The sequence below is a fragment of the Ischnura elegans genome, chromosome 8 (genome assembly GCF_921293095.1).
Source record: "Ischnura elegans chromosome 8, ioIscEleg1.1, whole genome shotgun sequence".
NCBI lineage: Eukaryota > Metazoa > Arthropoda > Insecta > Odonata > Coenagrionidae > Ischnura > Ischnura elegans.
This window is the reverse complement of record NC_060253.1, coordinates 18,913,261-18,937,731: the sequence shown is the minus strand read 5'-3', so window position 1 is coordinate 18,937,731 and position 24,471 is coordinate 18,913,261. Positions and strand designations below refer to the sequence as shown.

Genomic DNA, 24,471 nt, shown 5'->3' with positions numbered 1-24,471 from the left:
CAGCACCAATCTCCATCAGCTGTTGTCCTGAAAGGTATTGAGTTCATCTTTGAGTGCACTGTCACTGTCCTCCCTGATCTCTATTTCCTGAAAACACTGGGGAACATAATAAAAGCCTTTAAAGCACTACACATTACATGCACAAAATTCTCCTAACACAAGAGATTTTGCTCTAGGCTCTTTATAATATCTAAATTGTTCTTCAGCACCATGTTCATTAGTGCTCCATTTGCCTCATCAACAACCCTGTTAAGACTTACGAATGCAGAATAACCTAAGAGATGGGTAAACTCTTCATGGGATTCCCACCAGGTTAAAATCGCTGGAGAAGCATCAATTCATAATTAACCTAGGAGAATTTTATATAATTATTATAATTTTACTTGATTTTCTTCAAGGAACAACTTTTCCTTCTTCCTTTACAACTGTAATTATTTCATCTTCATCATTTTCCATTTCAACTTCATTCTGCATATTGTTTGTGCTTTCCTCAGCTTTAGTATCTCGACTAGGGATACTTGACAATAACTCACGAATAACTGATCAGCACTTTGGGAATCAAATATACTGATTTGATGCTCCCTAGGAATGCTTTCAAAATATGTAATGCAACACTTCCTAAAATACTTAGGTTTCAGAAGCTGGGCCATTTTCCATATCATTTCTTATGTGACACTTTTTTCTCAGAAATACTTTTGTTGGAATCCCAGATAGCAGTAATACGTCTCTGAGACGTCTCGAATATCACATGTTACGACTCAGAGACATTCTGAGAGCTTCAGAGGCATCTCTGAGACTTCTCTGAGATGTCACTATGTCCAATAAAATGGTCTATGTTACATCTCTTGAGACGTCTCACATAAGTCTCTGAGATGTCTCATTAGACTTTGTACTATGGTATGCTTTAAATTTAGGCAAAAAATAATTAAATTTAAATTATACAGTTATGGCCTACTTTTCTCGATCATTTTTAGCGACAAATTTTGTGATGGATCACCTTTTGAAAATAAGAAACCCGTATTAAATGTCGTGATTTTAATAATCAAAACTGCAGATTTGCACCAAAAAATATATATGGAAGGCATTGATGGCGTTTAAATACATTTTTTTTTTAATTCCTGAACGTCTCACGATTACATCTCCGCGACATCTGTGAGACATACGTGATATTCGAGTCATTCGAGACCATAGTGAGACGTCTCTGAGAGGTTTTTTGCTATGTGGGATTCTATTAATCGCAGAACCCATTTTTTAGATCATTCTTATTTACCTATTCCATCAACTACAGAACAAGCTTAGCTATATGAAGTAACCCAATCTTCCGACTTCCGAGGTTGGTTACAAAATTCCAGTCTGAGAAATAATTTCTGTCAAACAATGGAACTTTGAATAGGATAGGTATCTTATCTGCCACTTCTCCATTATGCACAAATCAATAAAAGACGAGAGACTATATCTTCTGGGCCCGTTATTTTTTTGTGAAGTATGTGTATTTGGAATTGTAAGGAGTTATTTAGGCCAAAAAACATATTACTATTCTTTTACATGCAAATAGCATATGCACTTCAAAGTCTTACTTGTTGTCTCTACATTCTTTGTCACAACACAATCAGTCTCTTACCACCAGAGGGCACCCATACCACTCCATTGGCAAGAGAAATTGCACACTACTCCCACAACTTGGTATTTAACACGTTCCCTGCCGCAGATTTTCACAATAATTCACCCATTGCACCAAAGTGTTTTTCCTTTTCCTTTCACTTTAATACTTAAAGCCTTTTCATTTGAATTTCTGTGTACATTCGGCTTCAAGCACTGTGTCAGTCAAGTCATATATGCGGCACCAAACTGGCTGTAACGGCATGCATGAGGGGCCGAAAATTCAGTCGATATTACCAAAGATGAAGTACAATTTTCAGTCATAATTGAAGCGGCAGAGAACATGTTAAATTTCTGTGACACCAATTCGGGTATCACTCCTTTTCCTTATTTCCTGGATTGGAAATTTTAAAGCTGGTATTAAAAAAAATTTTGTTTAATGTAGAATTAAAAGTCATTCAAGTATTTTCCATAACAGCCATGTTATTTATATTTACTTTCAGAAAGGTTCTGAACTATTAGTGGGAGCCCCGGGAATATTAAACTGGAGAGGTAAGATTGCAAAACTTCTTTTGAATATGGAGATAAAAATGGGTGGCCGTAACACTGTGCTTTCTTATGGAAACAATGGAAAGGCACATAATTCCATTTAGTTCAGAAAGTCATGGAATTTCATCAGGGAAAATGAAAAATAACTCCGGTAAAATTATTATTGTTATCAAATTCATGTCGCTCATCAAAAACATCTAAAAAATCAGCAAACGGTATTACCCATATAGTAAATATTTTTATGATCGATGATCTTAGCACTAGAAGGTCCAGACCCGTCATTTTGATGTGAAACCTCTATATACTTACTTGATCATACTGCCTAAATTTTTTTCTAGTGTCTTAATTTTTTCTGACTTTCATTTATTTGTATGATACTTATTCTGTTAGAATATTATTTGATTTTTTTTCATATAGAAATGGAGTTATGCCACATGTCTACCTTAAAAGGCAGTGCTGCAGTTGGGCTAGTATGGGCCAGTACGGCGTACCCCCTAAAATTCAAACTCGTTGTAAGCGTACCGGTTAAACTACCTTTATAAATCTGAAAAAAATAGCCCTGCTGTAAATCGTCCAATGGATTTCAGAAAGAAAAATCGGAAATGATTATTTACTTGTTCAGAGTTATCTTATGGCTCAACTTGGAACTAACATAAGAGTTCGAAGTAGACATTTCAATCGCGGCTGGATGTATAATACACTTTCAGCTGTTGGCAAATTTTGGTGAGTACTGCCTAAATTTCTTTCCCAACTAGAGCACTGTCAAAAGGCTAACCCGTCAAGATGAGGGGTTAAGAGTTTTTTTTATTAGTAAGTATTTAAGAGTAACTATTTTATTTGTACTGTAACACATGTTTTATTCAGGAAATCCCTTCGCTATCCTACATCTGGCCATTTAGATGTTTTAGTCAACAGCATGGAAAATAGGCAGCATATCTGCCATTCCAAGTGGCAAGTGGTAGGCCAGGATAGGAGAAGCAGGAGCGACGTGACTGCTGTTCATTTAAAAAATTTTATTGTAAAATGATTTGTAAACAATTACTCAGTTGTATTGGTAAATAAAGAAATAGGTTATGTGTATTTAATAAAGTTATAAATCAATTTTAACATAAACAAAGAAATATTTTAAATAACTACAAGGGGGCATCCATTAATTACGTGAGGCATTTAGGAGGGGAAAGAGGTCAAGCCAATCCTTACCCAATCTCACGTGGGGGAAAGTGGGGGTCCTGGCAAGTATCACATAAGTTTTTTCTGCAAGAAACAGTGTAAAAGTGAGATTTTTAGTAATCCTTAAGTGTGAGTCTCAACTAATCTTAAATAAAAATAATCAAATAAATTGTTTTTCTTTAATAAATCCAATGCAGTGAAGCATAGATTAACGTATTTAACCCATTAATCCCCAGAGTTGCGTAAACGCAACATTATTGAATCCTAATTCTCAGAACAAGTTTCTACTTCAGAATAATTTTTTATTCAATTTACTGACTTCTTTTTTAAGTATCTCTAGCTCTAATTTTGTCATTTTCACCTGCATTTTCATTTATATAATTGTATTTTTATGACTGATGGTGTTTGACATTAAAATCGATGCGCACATACGAGACACCCTAGGAAAAATGACATACCCCAGCATGTCCGTTAAGGCAGAATGGGGAATTTCCTCCAAAGGAATACTGATAACTCACGGCGATGATAACGAGTGTGCAAATCAAGATAAAAAATGAAAGATGTAACCTAATTTTTAAATAATTACTTTTTTATTTATTTACGGGAGTTTTCCCAGCATTGCGTGTATATATATATCATATAATATGATTATATAAGGGCGATTCCACGCGTCACGGACTGACCGTCACAATACGTTTTTGAACATTTAAGAACACACGTAACGCGAACGGACTGACATACAAAACTTTTTCAACTTCCAAATTACTGCACAATGGTGTGAAGCTTAACTTTGGTTGATACACTACTTTGTCTTGAAAAATACAGGACTTACGTGACATGAAATTCACTGTCACGGACTGACAAAAATGAAACGAACTTTCAGCTCAGAGTAAAACCTCTAAGGTTTGCTCTGAAACAAAGAGTGATCAGAGTTTCAGTAAAATACATCTCAGAACACCAAATGCAAATTTCATAATGCTGCAAAGCCCATTACAATAACTGATTTTACAGAGGAGTAATTCCTCTTGAAAAGCATCGTCACGGACTGACCAGAGATGTCACGGACTGACTTTTGTGATTCCCTTCTAGTATAAATTTATTCACTGCCAAAAAATTTTACAAAATAACTTCTATGGTTCAAAATAAACAAGACAAATTTGTGAAAAAACCCTTAAAATCATTCAAAATAATGAACGAACCTCAAAATAGAAAAAAATTATTAATACAGTGGCCATAAAAATCAATTAGCGAAACGTGTTTTTTGCGCGTAGATGACTCATAAAATTTAGTATGTGGCTAAAAACTGTGGTGAGCACAAAAAAATTTCTCTTAGCAGAGACACACGTGACTCATGCTAGTGTCAGCACTTAATAACGAAAGTCTAGACTTTATAACACAAATTTTGATCCATATCAGAGCCTCCAACCACTTTTTTTATTTAACCAGTCAGTATGACATTTACGTGGAATTGCTCATAATATTTTTCCAAACATTCATCTCAATTTGGCCCAAATAAATCGGAAAATGTGAAGCAACCGAAGTTAAAAGCCCCGAATACAGTCTGGGGAATAATGGGTTAAACTGAAAATGCGCATTTTGAACAATCTCACGTGAGATTACTTGGAGGGGGTCGAGCCAAATCTCAAGATATCTCTCTAGGGGATGGGAGGGGGGGGGGTCCAAAAATGACCAAAATCACCTCACGTAATCAATGGATGGATTTCAAAATGATGGTTAATGGTCCTTCTAGGTATGAACCTGGTTCTTCTAGTGTTAAGAGCCCTCCCCAATCATGTTTAAACAGGGGTGGGTACCTGGCGACTGCTAGCAAACCACAGTAATTAATATGTAAAGCCGGACACAGCCCTTGAGGCTTAATTGCTGGAAAATGATATATCTGAGTTACATTGAGATACATTGATCCTTGGTCAGAACAATGAAACCAGGAGAAAAATGAGCACAACTTGTCTTTATTGATATTGATATCTGTGTACAAATATTTTTGTATCTTATTTCATTTGGACAGGTGGGACAGTGTTATTTGAGGATGAGGATGTGTTGCCAAATATTGGGTTCAACAAAAGATCGGCTGATTTTGGAGCTTTTTTCCGTTATTTTGTTCCTCCAAGTAAACCATCATCAAAAAATTATTTGAGAGAGTTTGATTATTTTGGTAAGTGTAATTACATTTTCCTCTCCTGAAATTAAATCATTCTGGTCAGTGCCCAAGGTGGCACACAGAAATTATGGGATAATTTTATAAAGTGCAGAATTAAATTTCCGCTTTACTAACATTTGTCTTATATGTATTTAAAACAGTCTTCTTTTATTTTGACACATTGTTCAAACTTTATTTTCCAACTTAGAAAATGCCTCAAATATTTCAATGAATGACATTTTTGGGCCAGTGGCGTAGCCAGGGGGGGTCCAGGGGGTCTGGACCCCCCCCAAAATATGCAAACACAATATTTATTTTCCTTCATAAAAGGAAACAAAATATTGAAAAATCAGGAATTTACAAAATATTTCTTTAACAAATGAAGTTTTTTCGATTATGAAAAAGTTAAAATTAGTTAAAAACCCATTATGTACTTAGTACTCTGTTTTTCAAAATATTTCCCCCCCCCCAAAAAATTCCTGGCTACGCGACTGTTTTGGGCACATAATTTCATCTTCCTGTAAGTTGATTACTAACTAAACTAACCTTCCTTCTTCCATTATGAAGGCTGTGAGGGTATTCTGTGATTTATCTCACTTTAGCAAAATTCTGTCACCACCCCCCAACGACATTCCTGGCTACTCCACTAAGAGGCACCTTTTAGTGACTTAAATATACATTATTTATTAATATAAAGCCATTCCAATCATTACAGACCCTAAAACCTGAAAATAGCTGGTCCTCATTTAGTGTTTTCTGCATATAGTGTTTTAAATTTTGTCCCTCCTGAAAAACGTTGAATCAGGAGTCTACTGTATTTGTTTTTATGGCAATTTTCTTTTTTGAGTATAGACTCTAATAATTTATCCAATGCGGTACACATGTCTCTCTGGACTAATTTCCTAATGTTTGATTTCGAAAGGAAGTACCATATAAGCAGGTGCAAGAGCTTCACACGTGTAAGAGACACACCCCTATTTTGAGCATCAAAGCTAAAGAAAAAAAATTTTGCAGTATTTTTTTATCCTATCGTGCAGTGTTGCATATGTATGCATGGACTTTTGACAGTTATCAAAATTTCCTCTTTCATTACTAAAAATTTACGTGGCATTTTTTCAGTTAAATTTACACGATATGTATGGCGCTTGGAGATATGTAGGTATTCACCTGTAGTCTTAACTTTATGATGCTTACTAGGGATGGTCAGATCGGACACCTCGGATCCAAATATCCATGGATAATGCCCTTCAACTTATACTCTGAATCCAAATTCGTTGAAGAAATTGAATCTGAATCCGAAATTTTAAATCAATGCTTTCGTGAATGCAAAGTCGTATAATGGGGAGTAAAAAGGGTTCTGATCCTCTCTTTGTATATGCCATTGCTCTATGATGCTTATCCGTCTCACGAACAATTTTGTTTAAAAGCTTTCGGAGTATTGCAACAGAATTGCAGCTGTGGAAAATTTTAAGGCAAAGCATGACAGGCACATAGCATGAACCCTCCCAAGAGATTGAACAACAATATGGGGAATCTCAATGCTGTAGGATAGTAACCACGTCGTAGATTTCATGGAACCATACTCAGCCCTATATCATCCAAAGCTTCTGCCATTTTTTTTCCTTTCTGAGACCCCACAGACCATATATCACTTGCCTCAAAGGAAAATATCAAGTTACACAGAAACAATGGAAACGTGTTTCATCTCTACCCCATCTCAACAACTGACCTTTCTCGGTTTACCAGGTTCAATTCTCCCAGTTTCGGGAGGCCAAATGCTAGGTGAGTCATCTACTGAGCTCGAAGATATCTTGATAGCTTTCAGCAATTGTGTGATTGTATAACATGCACGAGGTTCAAAAAAAGAATGAGACCTAACATGATGCATATCTGGCAGCATTTAAGTTTTTTAAGCTCTAATTTATTGACCCAAAGATATATAGTCACAACAAGGCTACTAATATTCAACATAGTCCAAACAGGACCATTTCGGAAGAAAACAAGCATAGCATGAGCACATTCAAAAGAGACGGGACGGACTGGAAACTTCAGGCAATGCAAACCGCGTATATCACATCGCTGTGCCTTCACCCCTTCGCTTTGAACCTCGCAGCAACGTCACATGCAAGATCAGACATATTCTTCCCTTGCTCCTTCACTCGTAGCTTCGTTGCTTGAAGGACAGAGGGAGCGTGCTCCTTCCCCTTGGCCTCTCCTTCAGTGCTCTACACTTGTTAAAATTTCCAATTTCTTCTATCCACCACTTAGTCTAACAATACCCGCACTCATTCGAATTTTTTAAACCATAGGTTTTGACACCATTATGATTTTCAGTTGCAATAATCCGCATAATAGTTTCTGAAGAAAAATTTTGAAAAATCAGGTCCTTAGCGTAATGGAAATTACTCGGCAGGGCAGATGTTGACTATTAACCAGGTATTGTCCTTCAAAACTACACGTTTCTTTACGTTTCACATGTGATTACTATTTGCAGTATAAATGCTGTGGGATGCTCACTCATGGCAGTAAATTTAGCGCACCCTCCAGACCAATAAACCCTGCACGATCTTTTCTATGTACACCTCTGAGGTACTGATGTGACGGTGTGATGCTTACAAGTAAGAAAAACAAACAGGAGCATTTTAAAAATACGACACTAAGGGAAAGATACCCCCCTGCCTGCTGCTTGTTTTTGACCTAGGGTTTCGGATGACTGACTCACGCTAAAAACCAAGGCCATTCAGTTCCCCTTGGACTTGAGACAGGTGAAGGGGAGGGGAAATATTAAGAAGTTTGTGTAAGAGATGCACTCCCATTTTTGGCTGCAATTTCTGAGAAAAAAGGTGCGCCTCTTACACGTGCTTGTATGGTACATCATTAAAGCTCTCTAAAGCTCATTTAATTTCTTTGTTGCCTAATGGTTTGCCAACTATTTTGATGTTAAGAATAATTTCACCAAAGGCTCAAAAATGGAATTTCATCACATTTTTGGGGTTGCCTCTTGATTTACCTATTTTGTGGTTTTTATCCTGTACTTCAAGGCTTGCAGAGTTCCTCATATGCTTCTTGAGTGAAAAATGAAGTCATTGTTCACATTAAAAGTGTTTGCAGGATATCAGTCAAATCAGAAACATAAGAATTTTAACATGATCTATCTTGATATGTAATTCTTTTTTGTGTTAATGCTGCATCGACTCATTTTTGGTGGACAAGATGAGTTGACGTGGCATTAACCTGGAAAAACAATTATTAATTTAACCACCGAGGAAGCCTTCATACCATGATCTACTTAGTTTTAAAATCAAATGAGTGGCCTTCGAGAGATGGTCTTCTAACTCCAGTGACAGAATTTTGCTTGGGATAGTGTCATGCATATGTCCTTAACCTGGTGTTATCACAAAGTGTAAGTACAATTCCAGAGTGAAAATTTTTTTTAAGCACTCCCAGAGGATTGGTCCCATTTTTCTCTTGATAACTTAATAGAGCAGAATATCAGGACAATTTTTTGTTGTTGTGCATAATACCTAATGCCTCTCCTATCAGATGGAATTTTTCACCTGGTTGGTGAGCACTACATATTTTTAAAACAATAGAATACATCGCCGGATGTGGTTAATGTGATGCTACAGCACACATAAGAAAAAGAGCAAGAGCTACAGTGAATGAATTCATTTTGTTTTTAGAGGAATTTTCTCTTTGCTCCTTCAATTACTTTTTTTGAACTATCATCCCTATCATCCTCAATGATGGTAAAAATTTTTTAAGACTTTGCCGTACTATCGAAAAAAAATTCCTCCCTGAACTCAGTTTCACCCAATGTTGCTCTATCCCATTCCATTGGGTTAGAAATGGAGTGAGTTCCAGATGTTGAAAACTGTGGAAAGGATGCCTAGTTAGGGAAACCTTTGCCTCTCCTGACTGGGGTTTTGTGGGTCATCTACATGCATCATTTGCTCCTTACTCTCCCTCCTCATTCTTACCCCTCTCCCCCTATCTCCCTCCAAGTGCCCTTTGTCCTTTGCTTCACCAACGGAAACTGTCACAGCACGCCACCAGTATTATTTATTATGTAATTTCATTACTTTGCAGGGTATGCTGTGAGTTCTGGCTACTTTTTTGGTGAGGATGATCTGTGGTATGTCGCCAGTGCTCCAAGGGCTTTTGATGTTTTGGGAAAGGTAACTAATGAACAATATACTTTGAGAGATTCATTGCAAAATTTCTAGATTTTAATTCACAAAGTTTAGCATCGTCAATTCCCTTCTAATAAATGTGAAATTTCATCAATTTTCATTGTAACACAAATCCAAGTCACAAGTCCAAATTTTCCCCATGTACATTAACAGCCATAAAACATGAAAAATTCCTCCGTCTACCTGTAAAAAACAGCTGTTTGTCAAAATTATGCCCTCCAGCTTTTTAGGTGGTTTCAATATACCAATAATTCTAATCTTAAATGAAAAATAGGACTCTAAATTTCATTTCTATTTCATTTTTGTTCCCTAGGTGTTTATATACAAGGTGAAGAAGAGTTTTGCCCATCGAGAAATCAGGATGGATGACAATCAACACTTGATTGGAATACAATGTGGAGAATATTTTGGAGCCAGTTTAGCTGCTGGTAAAATAAATGATGATGATTACGAAGACTTGGTTGTCGGTGCACCCCTATATTCCGCTGAAAGGTTAGGACAAGACGAGGGGAGGATATCAATATTTTTTGGCAGCAAAACAGTGAGTACATACATAAAGGCCTTCACAAATACAGCATACTCTCGATTATCCACGCCAATGATGGAGAGAGGCGGCATGAACAATTGGAAAACACAATTAATCCAAACTTTTGCTTTAATTTCATGTAATTTTCATAATTTATGTAAATCAAACATCAAATCCCCGACGACGCTCTCTTGGAGCAATATTTTTTCTCTCGGAAAATTGAAGCCATCTGAGTGAATGCGTGTGTGAATGCTTATTGAGTGCGTGTGTTTCCACAAATCACTGACTATCCCTAACAGGCCCATCCTGTGAAGATTCCCAGTTTTATGTGGAGCGAGAATCCTTAGTGAAGGTCCCTAAAGCCCCCACAAAGGATCTTGTTTTGTATGTTTGTTGTGAGTGAATGTGTGTGTTTTGGGCTTTTCGGTTGAGAGGCTGGTGTTTGGTCCCTGCGGTGAATTTCTCCCCCTTCCCGCACACCAACGCAGTGACATTTTTGACTTGCAAGGAGGACGAACCGTGGGAGAATTACACGGCCAATTGAGTATTTCTTTTCTACAAATCAAACAAATGATTTATTATTTGTATACCTTATCTGTTATTTTAGGTTGCTTTCCGGAATCAATCATGGCTATCTTTTCCCGGCCGCAATCTTTTTAGTGGCAATAATGTGGTTGCACCTGTATTCCTATTGCTCCATGTAATATCTGGTTTCCAAAAACTGTGCACCCGTGTCTGCGAGATCAGGGATTCAGAAAATTGGTTTGCACGATTGCTTCAAAATCGCAGCACGACGTCTGGAACTACACTGTTAGGCACAACGCTGTGTAGTCGCATCTCGTGCAAGTTGCCCGGTATGCGCAATTGCAGCGGGACGCGACTCCGTGATCACTGAACTCGATCCCGCACCTTGATGTTTAGACAACATGAGTGCGGAGCTTCCGTGAAGGTAATGGGTGCGCGATCACCCCATCACGCAGCAGTGGTTATAGGAAACCAGGAATTTTGACAGTTTGTCTATGCAGGCAAATGCCTGGCTATAACTTATCTCTACTTCCTCTTCCCTTGCTGCCTTCACTTATACTATTCCCTTTTTTCCAGTTTGATCGTGACTAGTCACAGCATAATTATGCCCGAGTGAAACGAAATCTCTGTTTCCTTTGTGCTGCACTCAACTGAATGCGAGACCATGGCAATGATTGCACATTTGCGATATGAAATATACAATTATAGATCGTAGACAACATATATCTTTATTTGCAACTGGTTAACAATTGAAGGATCATCTAAAATTAATCAAGAGTTTTTTTCCACCGCTTATCATTGTCTGCATGCTAAAGCAGACATCCAAGGAAACTTGAAACATTCCTTATCAAAAAGTAAATAAAATAATCTCCTATTATGAAGAGAATTATAATGGGAATATTAATCCTGATGTAGCCTTGTGTTAAAGTGGAAATATCCTGGTGCTTTTGTGTCCAATCAATTTTTTTATAAAGGCTACAGAAAGTATCGTGGAAGTGTAAAACTCACGCACGGATAAGCCGCAACATGGATAAACCACGGCCGGGTAATCAGGAGTCTGCTGTATTTTAATCCTACTCCAATTTAATTTTTAAGTTTTTACATGCCTATCTTTTATAATGCTGCAGGAGCCACATCTCCAAAAACTACTGCCTTCTTTTGATTTTTAAGAGGGTTTCAAGTTCTCCTGAAGCACTTTCTTTACATATGGAGCATTTATCATATAACTAACTAGTGCAGTGTATTGAATCATGAATGTTGAATAAATTTTCTTCTGTAATGGAAAACTCTCCACAAAAGAAGAACTTGGAGACAATTTTTGACTTTTATTCACAATGTCTGACATGGAAAGCGGTATGTAAAGGCATGAGAAGAAATGAATTATCTTTTTATTCATTTTGCAGAAGCAGATGCAAGAGATAAAGATATTTGGCAAAGTCAGGAAAGCAAGATTTGGATCAGCTGTGTCATACCTAGATGATCTAGACTCAGATGGGATTGGTGGTAAGGAATGATGTTATAAAATATTTATAAAGTGGCATTTTGATAATATCAACTGTTCCTCTTTTATGAATCTGAATCCGCCGTGAAGCATTTTTTGTTATCCTGGGCTTCCACCATGTTGCTTCATGTCTGATGAGGACAGTTTTTCTGGTAATCCTTCAGGTCAGAAGTTGTATCATCATCATCATAAGAAGTCATCAGACATCCAAAAACACAGTGGATGCCCAAAAAACATGCTTTCATCAGCTAGTCACCAAGGAAGCCTTTGCAAGAATGATTAATTTTTACCCAGGCATAATCATTTTATACATAATATGATCAATTTCTATGAATAGATTAGTTAATTGTCACATATTTTATGATGACTGCTGTGTATAAAATGAACAAGCAATAAGAACAAATGTAATGTGCATGATTCAGTGGATTGTCATATTTATGCAGTGAGTGAGTGCTGATAAACATTTGAAAATTGCTTATTATAATATGCAGACATTTTGACCAATTTTTTATGTAAATTTCCTCTTTCATAAAGCTGTGACTCTATTATTGTTAGATTTAGGATTCAGTAAAACCAATGCCATTTCAAATCAAATACTTGTCAAGTCAGATGACTTTTTTGCTATAATTTCTTGTTGCGGTGTTAAAATGTTTTCATTCTTGCATTGGTGTGACTGAGTACAAAATTATTAGCATTTGCATTGCTAAAGTTTTTCCTCTTTTTGTGGGTGGGACAACCTATTTAATAAGCATTGGGAATGTCACTTGTGGTAAGGTAGTAACGGATACAGAAAAAACTCAACTCAGGGGGGGATGGCCAAGATGGATTTCTGTCTGATGTAAAATTTCTTATCTATCAAACGCCATTTCAGCAGCATGCCCACCTGATACTAGGCTTCATACAACTTCCTTTTTTCAGCTGGTAGCTTGCTCTACTCCCACTCCTATCGTCATATGTTACTGGACAACCTGAGGCATTTTGTAATATTCATGTGCTTCTTCCTCCAATTCTTCTTCCCTTCTTCAATTATTTTTAGTCCATCTTTTAAAGTTCTCACTTGTTTCTTCGGAAGGGGCATGGCTCCAAGGCGAGTGCAAATAGAATTAATAAAAATGAAACCTGACTTTGTTAAACCCAAACTGAAAACACTCGCTGCACGATGAAATTGCAACTTACACTCTCACTTCTAAGTTGTGCAGTACCAGATTAGCCGATGAATTCGAATGGCTAGTAGGGAGAAAAAAATATCCTGAGAAGACATCCCTTCCTCAGTGACTGCGACAAGAGAGATTTATGTATAGCATAAATCATAAATGGTAACCTGATACCTGTTTTTGGAAAAAAATGCAGCATCAACTTCCGAGAAGCTCTGCTGCAAGGATATCGAGTTTTGCCGTAATGCAAGGTCTCCATTGTATTTTGCCAACAATTTCCTTCCTTACAATATTTCAGGAATAAGTCGTGTTTGATCTCATTCTTTTTTGCTTACGTGCCCATTAGGGTGGTACTTATTTTTCGATTTTTCGAATTTCTTTCAGGACACCCCCTCATTTTATCCCAATTGGTGCAAAATAATTTCGTGTGAAAGATCCGCAGAGAAAAAATCATCCGCCTTGACCGGGATTCGAACCCGGATCCCCCGATTTCCGGTCGGGTGCTTAAGCCAGTTAAGCTACCGAGGCGTCATTGTTCCCTGTGGATATTTTTGGACACTACCGGACTGTAAAATATTATTGCAATTGGATAATGGGAAGACGTGGCGCATTGTACTCAAAGTTGAGAAATTTTGGCATTTTTGGTTGTTTTTCGGATATGAATGGCGATAAGAAGGCACTGGTATTTTTCAACTGATTTTCTATGGTAACAGACGATACATTGGATATTTTACATGCTGCATCTAAAATAGCATTTCCCAATTGTGACCAGTGGATCTCGAGGTAAGGCCGCAAGAGTGAGCCCGTGCCACCCCAGGCAGACATTTAGGATGGCACGAGGGTTGCATTACAATGGTTAAGTTCTAACAGCACATATCTCAAATTCGACTGGTTTGAGACATGTATCTTAAACAAAGTGTAATAACAAAAAAAAAATAAAATACAAGCAAAAATCAACTCATTGTTTGCAAATTAATGCTTCTCTTTTGGTTTTATGAACTTTTGGTTTGTAATTTCAGTCATTTGTTTTCAATCGCTTTTTGCTCTCCTGAAAAGTTGCAATTTTTGAGATACGAGTTGTTAGAACTTAGCCATCGATATTCTCAATATTTGTTGATCATTCTCACTCATCGTAAAATCATAAAATTCTTTAGATAAACTTTAAACTTCATCAATATAACCTTGGATGCTATATTTATCACTGTGTATTGCCAAAATGGGCTAGTATTTGGGCTTAGTGATTTATTCTCCAAAGGTTTTGAAATATTTAAAACAGAGGAACATGAGCGTCCGGAGACTTCACGAACTTTGAATTGAAGACACTTTTTAAAACCAGCAGATTTGTCACTTTCTCAGTGTGTGCTCTTATTATAAGGCTTTTTTATGCATTTTATTCACAGAAATTGCTGTTGGGGCACCGTATGAAAATGATGGTCGTGGTGCAGTTTACATATACTCAGGAAGTAAAAATGGCATAATTACCGAACCTACTCAAAAGCTGGATGCCCGGTACTACACAGGTCTACCATTGAGAGGTTTTGGAAGCAGCATTAGCCCTCATCCAGCTGATATTGATGGAAATGGCTGCTATGGTAAGCTCATTCATTGACACATTTTTAAATGGCAATATCTATTTTTTGCGTTTAAGTGAAAATTGAAAATTTTAAACCTCTCGAAAATGTGATGGTTAAGTATTACTGCTGGGAAAAGCCTGTGTGATGTCATCCTGGTTCAGGCTGCCGCCATGTAAAGCCAACTTGGTGCAAGGCTATGAGCGCCGCCATGATGCAGGTTGATAGCAGGTAGCAGAATACCCTGCTAGCAGGTAGCCATTGGCTTAAATAAGGATTGTTAATACTCTTTCAAACGAAGGAAACTTTCCGATCATAGGCAATTATAATTGGTGGTTATTAAGAAATGTTTCCATGAGCTCTGTGCCTCATACATGCATTGGTAATCTCAGACGATGTGAAATTCCTCACTACATGGATAGCATCTAGGTCCCTGTGACATCACGTGGAGTAGCATCGCATGGCACCAAACTGGCCTTATCAAACGAGGTTAAAATTGACCATTAACATTCGTCTAAACTGGGATTTGTAAAACCAAATAATTTGTATGTTATGAATAACTAATGTTGGGTAGCGAATCGTAATCAATGCCTTTCGTTTTCTTTGGTGAAGGAAACTACCCTATTAGAATTTGGTAAGGTTACCATTTGACTAACGTGGCTTTATTAAAAGTATCCTTAAGATTATGCAAAAAAAAGAGTCTGATGTGTAATCCGGGAAGTAGATATTCCGAGAGTTAAACCGTATGCACTTCTATGAGCTGTGAGATTTTTTCACGGTTGAAACTATTATGTAGCTCCATTTCCAACTCACTCTTCTATTGAGTTGTGAAACTTCAACGTAGGCATACAAATTTTGAGCAGTTTAATTTCGTTAGTGAGAGTTAAGGTTCATCCTTGGTTGATAATAAATTTCCTGATGAATCTCATCCATATCAGTGCAAAACTTCATTTGCCTTCTACATTAATTTAATCCCTTCCACTTCGATTAATTTTCTGAATATCGTTCTCCTATTTTATATTTATTTTTCCTGTGGTTCTCTTTTAAATGATAGGTAATGAAATGATATTTTGTAATCAATGTAGCACCTTGAAATAAAATGTGGTTATTAAGCATGGAGAACACAGCTACCGCTACTCCAATAAAATCATTTTTATCCTTCCAATGCATCATGTTTCATGAAATATTAATTATTGGTGTATACTTCAGCTGCATTCATGGGAACTCCATGTTCCTGTTTTCCAAGCCTCGCAGTGCGCGACCTCGCTCCGTGATCATGGATACACGTCCCGCAGCAGTTGCTACCCGGGCAGCTTGTGCGAGATGCGACTAAGTGGCGTGGTGCCTGACAGTGTAGTTTTCGACGTCGAGCAATGGTTTAGAAGCATTTGTGCAAATCACTTTCTTGTATCTATGATAACGTAGCCATCGATGTGTGTTTTTCTAAACCAGGCTTTACATGGAGCATTACTAATACGAGTACAACCTTGTGGTTGCGAACTGGCGGAGAAAGCCCTAAATGAGTCCGGGAAGCATTCTAAAATAACAGAATAGCTGCATAAATGATAATATAATGTTTGTTTTATATGAATTATGAATGTTACAAGACATTAAAGTGAAATGTAAGATTTCACTTTTTCCCGGCGTATGATGGCGGTGAATTCTTCTCGGGTTTTCATCCGGGTGAGCTCCATCTCCATCGTTGCCGACGTTTCGATAGAATCCTTTTCTATCGTCATCAGGGCCGATGATGCCAGTAGGAAAGTGCCAGGTTTATATATCCTCGGTCGTTATGTTGGGTCGTTCTGATTGGCGGAGAAAGAGTGCGCTTTTCCCGCCACTTTCAAAATCGGGTTCCATGCCTTACTTAAGTTGAAACCCTCGTCTCTGTTGAAGTTTTTCTTGGAGAGTCGTATTTCAATTGCCTCCTTGGTGAGGCGATCCCAGTAGCCGCTGGAGTGGCAGAGCATTTTGGTGTTTTCCCAGCGAATCGCGTGGTCGAGATTGATGGCATGCTCCGCTACTGCCGATTTCGATGGTTGGCACAGCCGGAGATGACGCTTATGCTCTTTGATTCGGGTCTCGATCGTTCTTCCCATTTCACCGATATACTCCTCACCACACTCGCATGGTATGCTGTAGACAGCTGTAGCTTATGTTTTTAGAAGGCTTCCCTTTTCTCTCACTCTTTGAAGAACTTCCTCACACTGCAGAAAAAAATTCTTAAAATATATTTCATAATTTTGTGTTTCTTTTATGACCAGATGTTGCTGTGGGTGCCTATAAATCTGGCCATGCAGTCGTTTTCAGGGGACGTCCTGTGGTTAGATGGAAGATATCTCCGCCACATCACAAATCTCATATCCTCAGGAATGCTACCCAATTTACTATCTTTGCAGCATGCGTCACTTATTTGGGGAACCATGTACCAAACCATCTTAGTAAGTACACATTACGTGAAAATTTTTGGAAATATATATATATATATGTTTGGTCAAATTGCCTCAGACCAGGGCCGAATCAAAGATGAGGCTAACCAAAGGGGAGGCTAACCCCCTAGGGCCTCTCCAGGGGTGCAGCCAAGAATTAAGGCTGGGGGGGGTTTTAGGTGCAACTAATACTTTGGGTTGCGGGGGTATTGCATACCCACCAGGGTAAGTGGGAGTTGCGGGGGTCCTCCTCCAGAAAATTTTAAGATTAATGGTTCAAAATGACTAGTTTTACTGCTTTATGAGAGATATTTGATTAATCCTAACACTATTATAAAAGTATTACTAATCCACTAAGTAAAATGGATTAAACTTAAACATTTCTTTGGGCTCTGGGGGGCCCAAAACCCCCCCCTTGCTGTGCCACTGGGCCTCTCCACCAAGCTCCCCCCCCCATCTCTTGTCCCTATCCTGGATATGTCACTGCTAAGAGGGTCATGTTTAACATAATGAATTGTTATAATACTTATGTATGTAATTTCTATTTTTCAGCCGTGTGGAGGGTTTTGGATTTGGATCCTATTCTCAAAAGATGTCACATAAATAACCAGATGATTTATGAAGAAGAGCTAAACCTGACAAGAGGAATAGAACATTGTGAGGATATTTTAATCAGTTTAACAGATGTGAGTCCAAGAAAGAAAATTTTATGTTTAATGAGTAATAATTGATCAAATCATAATTTTATTTTGCAAGTAATGGGTGGTAGACCAATGGGAATACATAGGTATAACTCTTGTGAGTGCATTTTTCCATCCCAGTCATGATTAAGTTAAATAATGTATCTATTGGTGTAAATAATGGATGAATTGGTCATTATGATAATGTATTAGGTTAATTAAGTAGTATTAGTTGCTATTATAATTGGTTATCATTATTATTTAATGAAGATCTTAATTTATTTTACTATTGAACAGGTCAAAACGAAAAACATCATTGAACCAATTGAGATTAGGATGAGATATCGATTGCATGCAGAAATTGGGAGCAGCCGGAGAGAAGAGGGTTTGGAAATTCATCCAGTGCTCGTCAAAGTTAATGGATCTAGCACCATGGAGGTTCATAGTACGTCTTAATATTTGACAAAAAATACATAACTTTTTTTTTCCAAAACATGAAGATAATCAACTGTTAATAGCTTTGTGGGCTGCTCAAAATTATTGTGGGAGTTGCATGCAGCCCAGAGGCCTTGGGTTTCGGTAATTACTTCTGGCACTATTTCATACGGAGTGGTATAGCAAAAATAACGTATGATGTATCCCACCAATTTTCTCAGAAAATGCAATTTATGTTGTAGTTTAAGGAGTTGAAATTCTTTGGTAATGTATGTAGTCAGCAAAAAAAAGAAGACCATCACTTTCGATGACTAGCATTCAAATGGGATGAAAGGGCTTCAAATATCGATTTAAATGTACACTTATGTACATTTATTTCAGCAAATATGTGCTTGGTGCCATAATGAGAAGAAACCCAAGTCATGCCAATGCATTTTGAGTGTGCATTATACCCACCTACAACTGCTGTTTTTTTAAATTGGATTTATTGCAAATTTATAAAGTGCATTTAATGCACATTAGTAACAAGTTTTTTACATGGGAAACTCTGCACAGTGCAGTTGCCTGAATAAGGTTTCTAAAGGCATGAATTTCTCTTTTATTGGCATTATTCCATGTATTATCTATGCTGATGGTATGCCAACTGGTCGATGTCAGTTGTTTACGAGGAATCCATGATGCTGTAACATGGGCACTTTGACATTGAAAATGAAATGCAATATATTTGTAGAATCGATGAGAACCAATCATCGTGATCACAGAGTAAGTGCTCCATGTCATTGTTCTACTCACCCCCCCAGCAACTTTCATTGTATTTCTTGGTGACTCAAACTCCATAAATTGAAAGCTCTGTGAAGTTTTTTGGAAAATAATGTCCATTAGAGGCAAATATTATTCTACACACTAAAAAAAACATCACATTTATTTTTGTACAATAGGAAGCCCTAGCCTGAGTTGTAGGATTTATGGATCTGTCCTGAACTTTGTTAATGATTGTTCTCAGATGGCAACTGATCACAGCCTTGGCATAGATTCAGTATTTTTTTCCAGCAAAAATGCTAACAGTTGAAAAGAAACTATAAAACTCAGTTTGAATCAAATTGATGGTTTATTCTTCAAATAAGAAAATTTGCCAAACAAGTTAGCCAGTTATTATTTATTAACATGTGTTCATATTGTTACAACAAGGGTTCCTCAAAGTACAGCATGTTGCATTTAACTATATTTCTCAAGGCTATATTAAGTTCTTCAAGTTTTTGAATCTGGAAATTATATTTGGATTTTTTTCCTGGTAAATACTTCTACTGCGTTTAAAAAGATGGGGAAAACATGTGATGAGCAACCAACGAGGCAACAAGTTATTTTCCTTGAAGTGTAAATTATTGAAATTCAAAAGCAATACATATTTGTTTTAAAAAACAATGCCAATATAATAGGCTGACTGTGCATTGAGCTAAGAAAGGGTTAGAGGATCTAGTCCAGTGGTCGGGGTAATAGCTGGGTTCCTCGTTGAATTGGGTCCCAAATCGGAGGGATGAGAATATCAGGGTAACTCCACCTAAAAAAGGAGCTCCTTAGAGAGAGGTTTAAAATATTCTCATGTTATTGTATGGTAAATGGTTGTTGGTTGCATTTAGTCACTGGCAGGAAAGAGTGAAGATTGTGAATTTCCTGTATTTTAGGTTTTGCACTGGTCAGGGAAGTCATGGAAATATCAAGTAAATCATGATTAGAACTGGAAATAATGGAAATGTCAGGGAATTTAGCAGTCTGGGAAAAATTTCAGAGGCGTAGAAAAAAGGTAAAAATAGAGGATGAATGAGTGGAGCATTGTTGTATTTGAGCTGTTTGTTGGTTCTTTTGTTTTGTTGCACTCGGAAAGAGAGAGAGGAGAAGCCAAAGAAGAGGTCCTTGGCAGAAAATTTGGCTTATCTATAGGTCGAAAAAGTAAGGGCTAAGTTAGCAATTAAGTAGGGTTTGGAATCAAGGTTTATAGGTCATATTCTACTTCAATAATGGCAAGCTCAGGATTAGTTTAGTTTTTTTTATGATGGTCGTATGAATATTTTACACACTCAGATTTTTAAGCAAAGACAGCTCAGATTTTATACGTTATTTTTCTTTTAATTTGGGCTGGAATATGTTTTTCCTGTGGGAGCATGGTAGCCTACCGTTCATTTCAATTATATTTGCAACTGAGAGGCAGGCCCAAGTTTTTTTTGGGGGGGGGTTGAGAGCAGAGGGCATGTAACTTCCTGAAAACCAACCAAAATGCAATAGGTGTAGCCTATGATTGGGGAAATTCAGTCACTTTCAGACCTCCATGTTGTATGCTTCTTGAGTTACCTAGGTAGCCTTGAGTTAGGGGTTGCCCAGTGGGAACAGGGTTTTGGTGACAGCGGATGAGAACCCAGGATGGGCCTTTAGAAGGATACAATCACCAGGGCCAGGAACCAAGTCTGAAACTTATTTGCCAAGTTATCCTGCGGAGGGGTTTGGTGGGGAAGGAAAAAGGGAAAGAAGTGCCACTATGATAGGGAGCCTACCCACACCTCCAGGGTGAGGATAAGGTTAGAAGGGAGGAGATACGGAAAACCCATGCTACTTCTACTAGTGAAACCATAATTTAATTTCTCTTCCATAGGAAAGTAAAGAAGAAGAAAAACCCTACAGGTTTCTGTAGATAAGTGGTTTTTGATACAGTTTTTCGTTTCCATGCATGGACAAAGTCTTTTTGTTATTTGATGGTGGCTCAATTATGGTCCTATGACTTTGGAGACCACCTAAAGCTCCTTCCCTTTGATATTTTTGTACTCAGATGTAAAAACAAAATGTAGGAGTAAATAAATTATTATTTTAGGAAACATGGCAATGCCCGTGTCTTTCCCTCCTCATTCCACTTCCACAGTGCCACAGGTCCCACCACCTACCCTGACGTATTGCCACTCTAAATATCCTCAGCTTGCGTGACTGGCCAGTGGCAAAGATATTTGAAAAGGATTTTAGTGAGTAAAGGGCTTGACTGTGCTGCTTAACCCCTCAAGCGTGTGCGACACAGCATATGCGTCCTCGCTATTCCGTCCCTATACGGTGCTTTAATCGAAGGCATTTAAACCACCCAGGGTGCTTTAATTTAGAGGCACTTCAGATTTTGTGCAGACATGAAGTAAAATATTTTTTTGAATCTTATCACTATGCAAAAAAAAATCCAAAAAAATATATTATATAAACAATTGTTTAAATTTTATAATTATGAATACGTACTTACAATTCTCAGACCCATTAACTTTTTCCTGCTCCTCTTATCCGATGGCTAATAGTTGACCTGTGTGTGATACTGCTCAAAACAGGGTTCTAAGCAGAGTGAGGGTGTTCCTGAGCAGTTTTTGCATCTATATCTTGTCTCTTTTCTCTTTCCGTTTTTTGTGCACACAACACACTTTCATCTTCCAACCTTAAATGTCTTAGTTTTCGGGTTTTGTTGGACAAAATGCTGCCCGGTCAATCGCGTACATTCCGTTTCGATATCAGTGGGCCGTCCTTTGCGCTGTTCTAAATTTTGTCCGTTATACTTAGCAATTATTTTGTTCACTAAGCTCATTCTGAATGCTAGGTGATCTTTGTTATTACCAGCCTTACGGTATAAAATGTACGCGTTTAATACAGCCGTATTAACTAAGTGATTGAATAATTTCTTGTACCACACTTTTGTCCTTTTTCTTTCCAGCAGGAACGATTCTAAAAGTTGATCTTTTAAATATACACCGCCCATATATTTATTATATTCTGTTACACACATAGGTTTGTTTACACATTCTAGCCCGCCCTTTCGACTTACGGGTTGCATTTGGTCTGAATGCTTTGTAGTCAGCAATGCAACATCGCGTTTATCCTTCCACTTCAAAGCAACCAATTCCCCACACTTTGCACTAACAACTTCTCCTTTCTTTAGTTTCTTTTTGAGGATTACTGGCATACCTTTACGCGTGATTTTCACGGTTCCAACAGCATCTGTTGTCCTCGGAACTAACCTATGGAAAAGATCGGGACTACTGTAAAAATTGTCCATATAAACACATCTACCAGAGTCTAACAGTTTCTCACACAAACTTAGAACAACTGTAGTTGAAAAAAGATCTGTGTCCTTTGTGATTTCACAGCCCAATTTTGTCCCTGAGCCACAGTAAATAATAAAATTCCATAAATACCCTGCGGAGTCACAAAGTTCAAACAATTTTATCCCAAACCGGGAAGCTTTCATGGGAATATACTGTTTCCACGACAGTCTACCTTTCCACAACAACAAATACTCATCTACACTGATTTCCTTACCGGGTATATACACTTTTTGGAACTTATTTTTCAAATATTCACTAATTGGTAAATTTTTATACAGTTTTAGATCCTTTTTTACAAATTCCTCATCGGTATTATCTACAAAATGGAGAAATTTGGTGAGCAATAAAAATCTTTGCTCACTCATTACATTGGGAAAAAATGGAGTCTCTAATAAATGCTTTCTGCTAAAATACATTCTGAGGCTTGGTTTCTGAATTATTCCCATCAACATCAGTAAACCTAAATACACCCTTATTTCCCCCAGAGTTGTGGGGACCCACTTTTGGAAGCGTGATTTTTTTTGCTTCGTAATTTTCTCTTTCTCACGAGCAAGAAACTGTGCTGCGTCGCGGTTTGTCTCAGTCACTATAATTGAAATTATTTCATCATCAAAAAATAACTCAAAATATGCCAAGGGATCATCTATACACCAAACAGGCAATATTTGTTTTCCCACTAATTCACACGCAAAAGGTTGAGGAGGGTCAGCACTGTCGATCTCTTGCCAATTATTTTCTTGAAGATTCACAGAAAAATGAGAAGGTCCATCGCTCTCTTCGGAACTGGAATCCAGAGAGTATCCAATTGAAATTTCCAAAGTAGTATCTGAGCATCCTGCGCTCTCTTCTTACAAAGCGTCAAGCACTTGCTCATCGCACAACTCACGCGAGCTAGAAGCCATGGTCAACTAAAGAGGGGCACAGATATGGAGTGGATTCAAGGCCGAAAAAAAATAAAAAAATCACCAAAGCAAGCGTAGGGATGAAAACACCCCAACCCTTAGCCTCAAACGTCGTAAATAAGATACCAAGATGCGGGGATGCTGGCCGGTCTTCGAGGCTCCGTGAGGCGTTGAGTGACAATGCCTGGACGGACCATGCCTTCACTATCATTGCCTCGATGAAAGAGAAAGGAAACGATGAGGCAGAGAAGCAGATGATAATGAACCAGAGACGAAAGCATTCAGCATCCCGACACGTCAAACACAATCGCTAAGAAAGCACATAACCAGAGCTTGAGTGGATCTTTCATTAGCATTCACCAGACGCTGACCCTAGAGGAAGCGTTTCTTTCCTGACATCAGCTACAAAAAAATATTCTAAAAAATACGAGAACGCAAACACAGACCACACAGGGGCACAGAACGATAGCAGGCAGATGTGTCTCACATATATACTCACTAAAAGTACATATATGGAAGCTTAAGAGATAGGAATACCTAATGAAACATTCAGACGCATAGGGTGCGTCGCACACGCTTGAGGCATGGCAATCGGACGACACAAACGCTGTGTCGCACACGCTGAGAGAACGTCCACGGGCATTTAAAGTCACGCTTGAGGGGTTAAGGGTCCTTGGGTTTAAATCCCAGGAGAAGCCTTCGAACACCCTAAGACAGAATCCTCAAAGTGTGAGTGAAAAGAACAGCCTCCCTACCTTGAATGTGATAAATTACATGCCTGTGGCTTTGTATGGGGTGAGCTCTACCCTCATCTATTGAAACCAACCTTATGGTTGAATCACTGAGTGAGTGGTATTACACTCTGAGAATAAATAGATTTTTTTTTAAGTTAATAGTGGTTGAATTCACTTTGTGGAAGTTATTCATAGTAATAATGAAAGGCACTTGTACTTTCCACACT

At 37.9% G+C, this 24,471-nt stretch overlaps 1 protein-coding gene across 1 annotated transcript in view; it reads left to right on the top strand.

Moving 5' to 3' along the window:
• The window catches only part of LOC124163602 (integrin alpha-PS4-like), a 97,993-nt gene that overhangs the window by 29,194 nt on the left and 44,328 nt on the right, over positions 1-24,471 (top strand). The window contains exons 8-16 of the mRNA XM_046540619.1: positions 2,103-2,151; positions 5,345-5,491; positions 9,566-9,654; positions 9,983-10,210; positions 12,124-12,223; positions 14,776-14,967; positions 17,211-17,387; positions 17,928-18,061; positions 18,353-18,500. Coding sequence (XP_046396575.1) covers positions 2,103-2,151; positions 5,345-5,491; positions 9,566-9,654; positions 9,983-10,210; positions 12,124-12,223; positions 14,776-14,967; positions 17,211-17,387; positions 17,928-18,061; positions 18,353-18,500 — 1,264 coding nt within the window. The remainder of the gene's footprint in view (positions 1-2,102; positions 2,152-5,344; positions 5,492-9,565; positions 9,655-9,982; positions 10,211-12,123; positions 12,224-14,775; positions 14,968-17,210; positions 17,388-17,927; positions 18,062-18,352; positions 18,501-24,471) is intronic.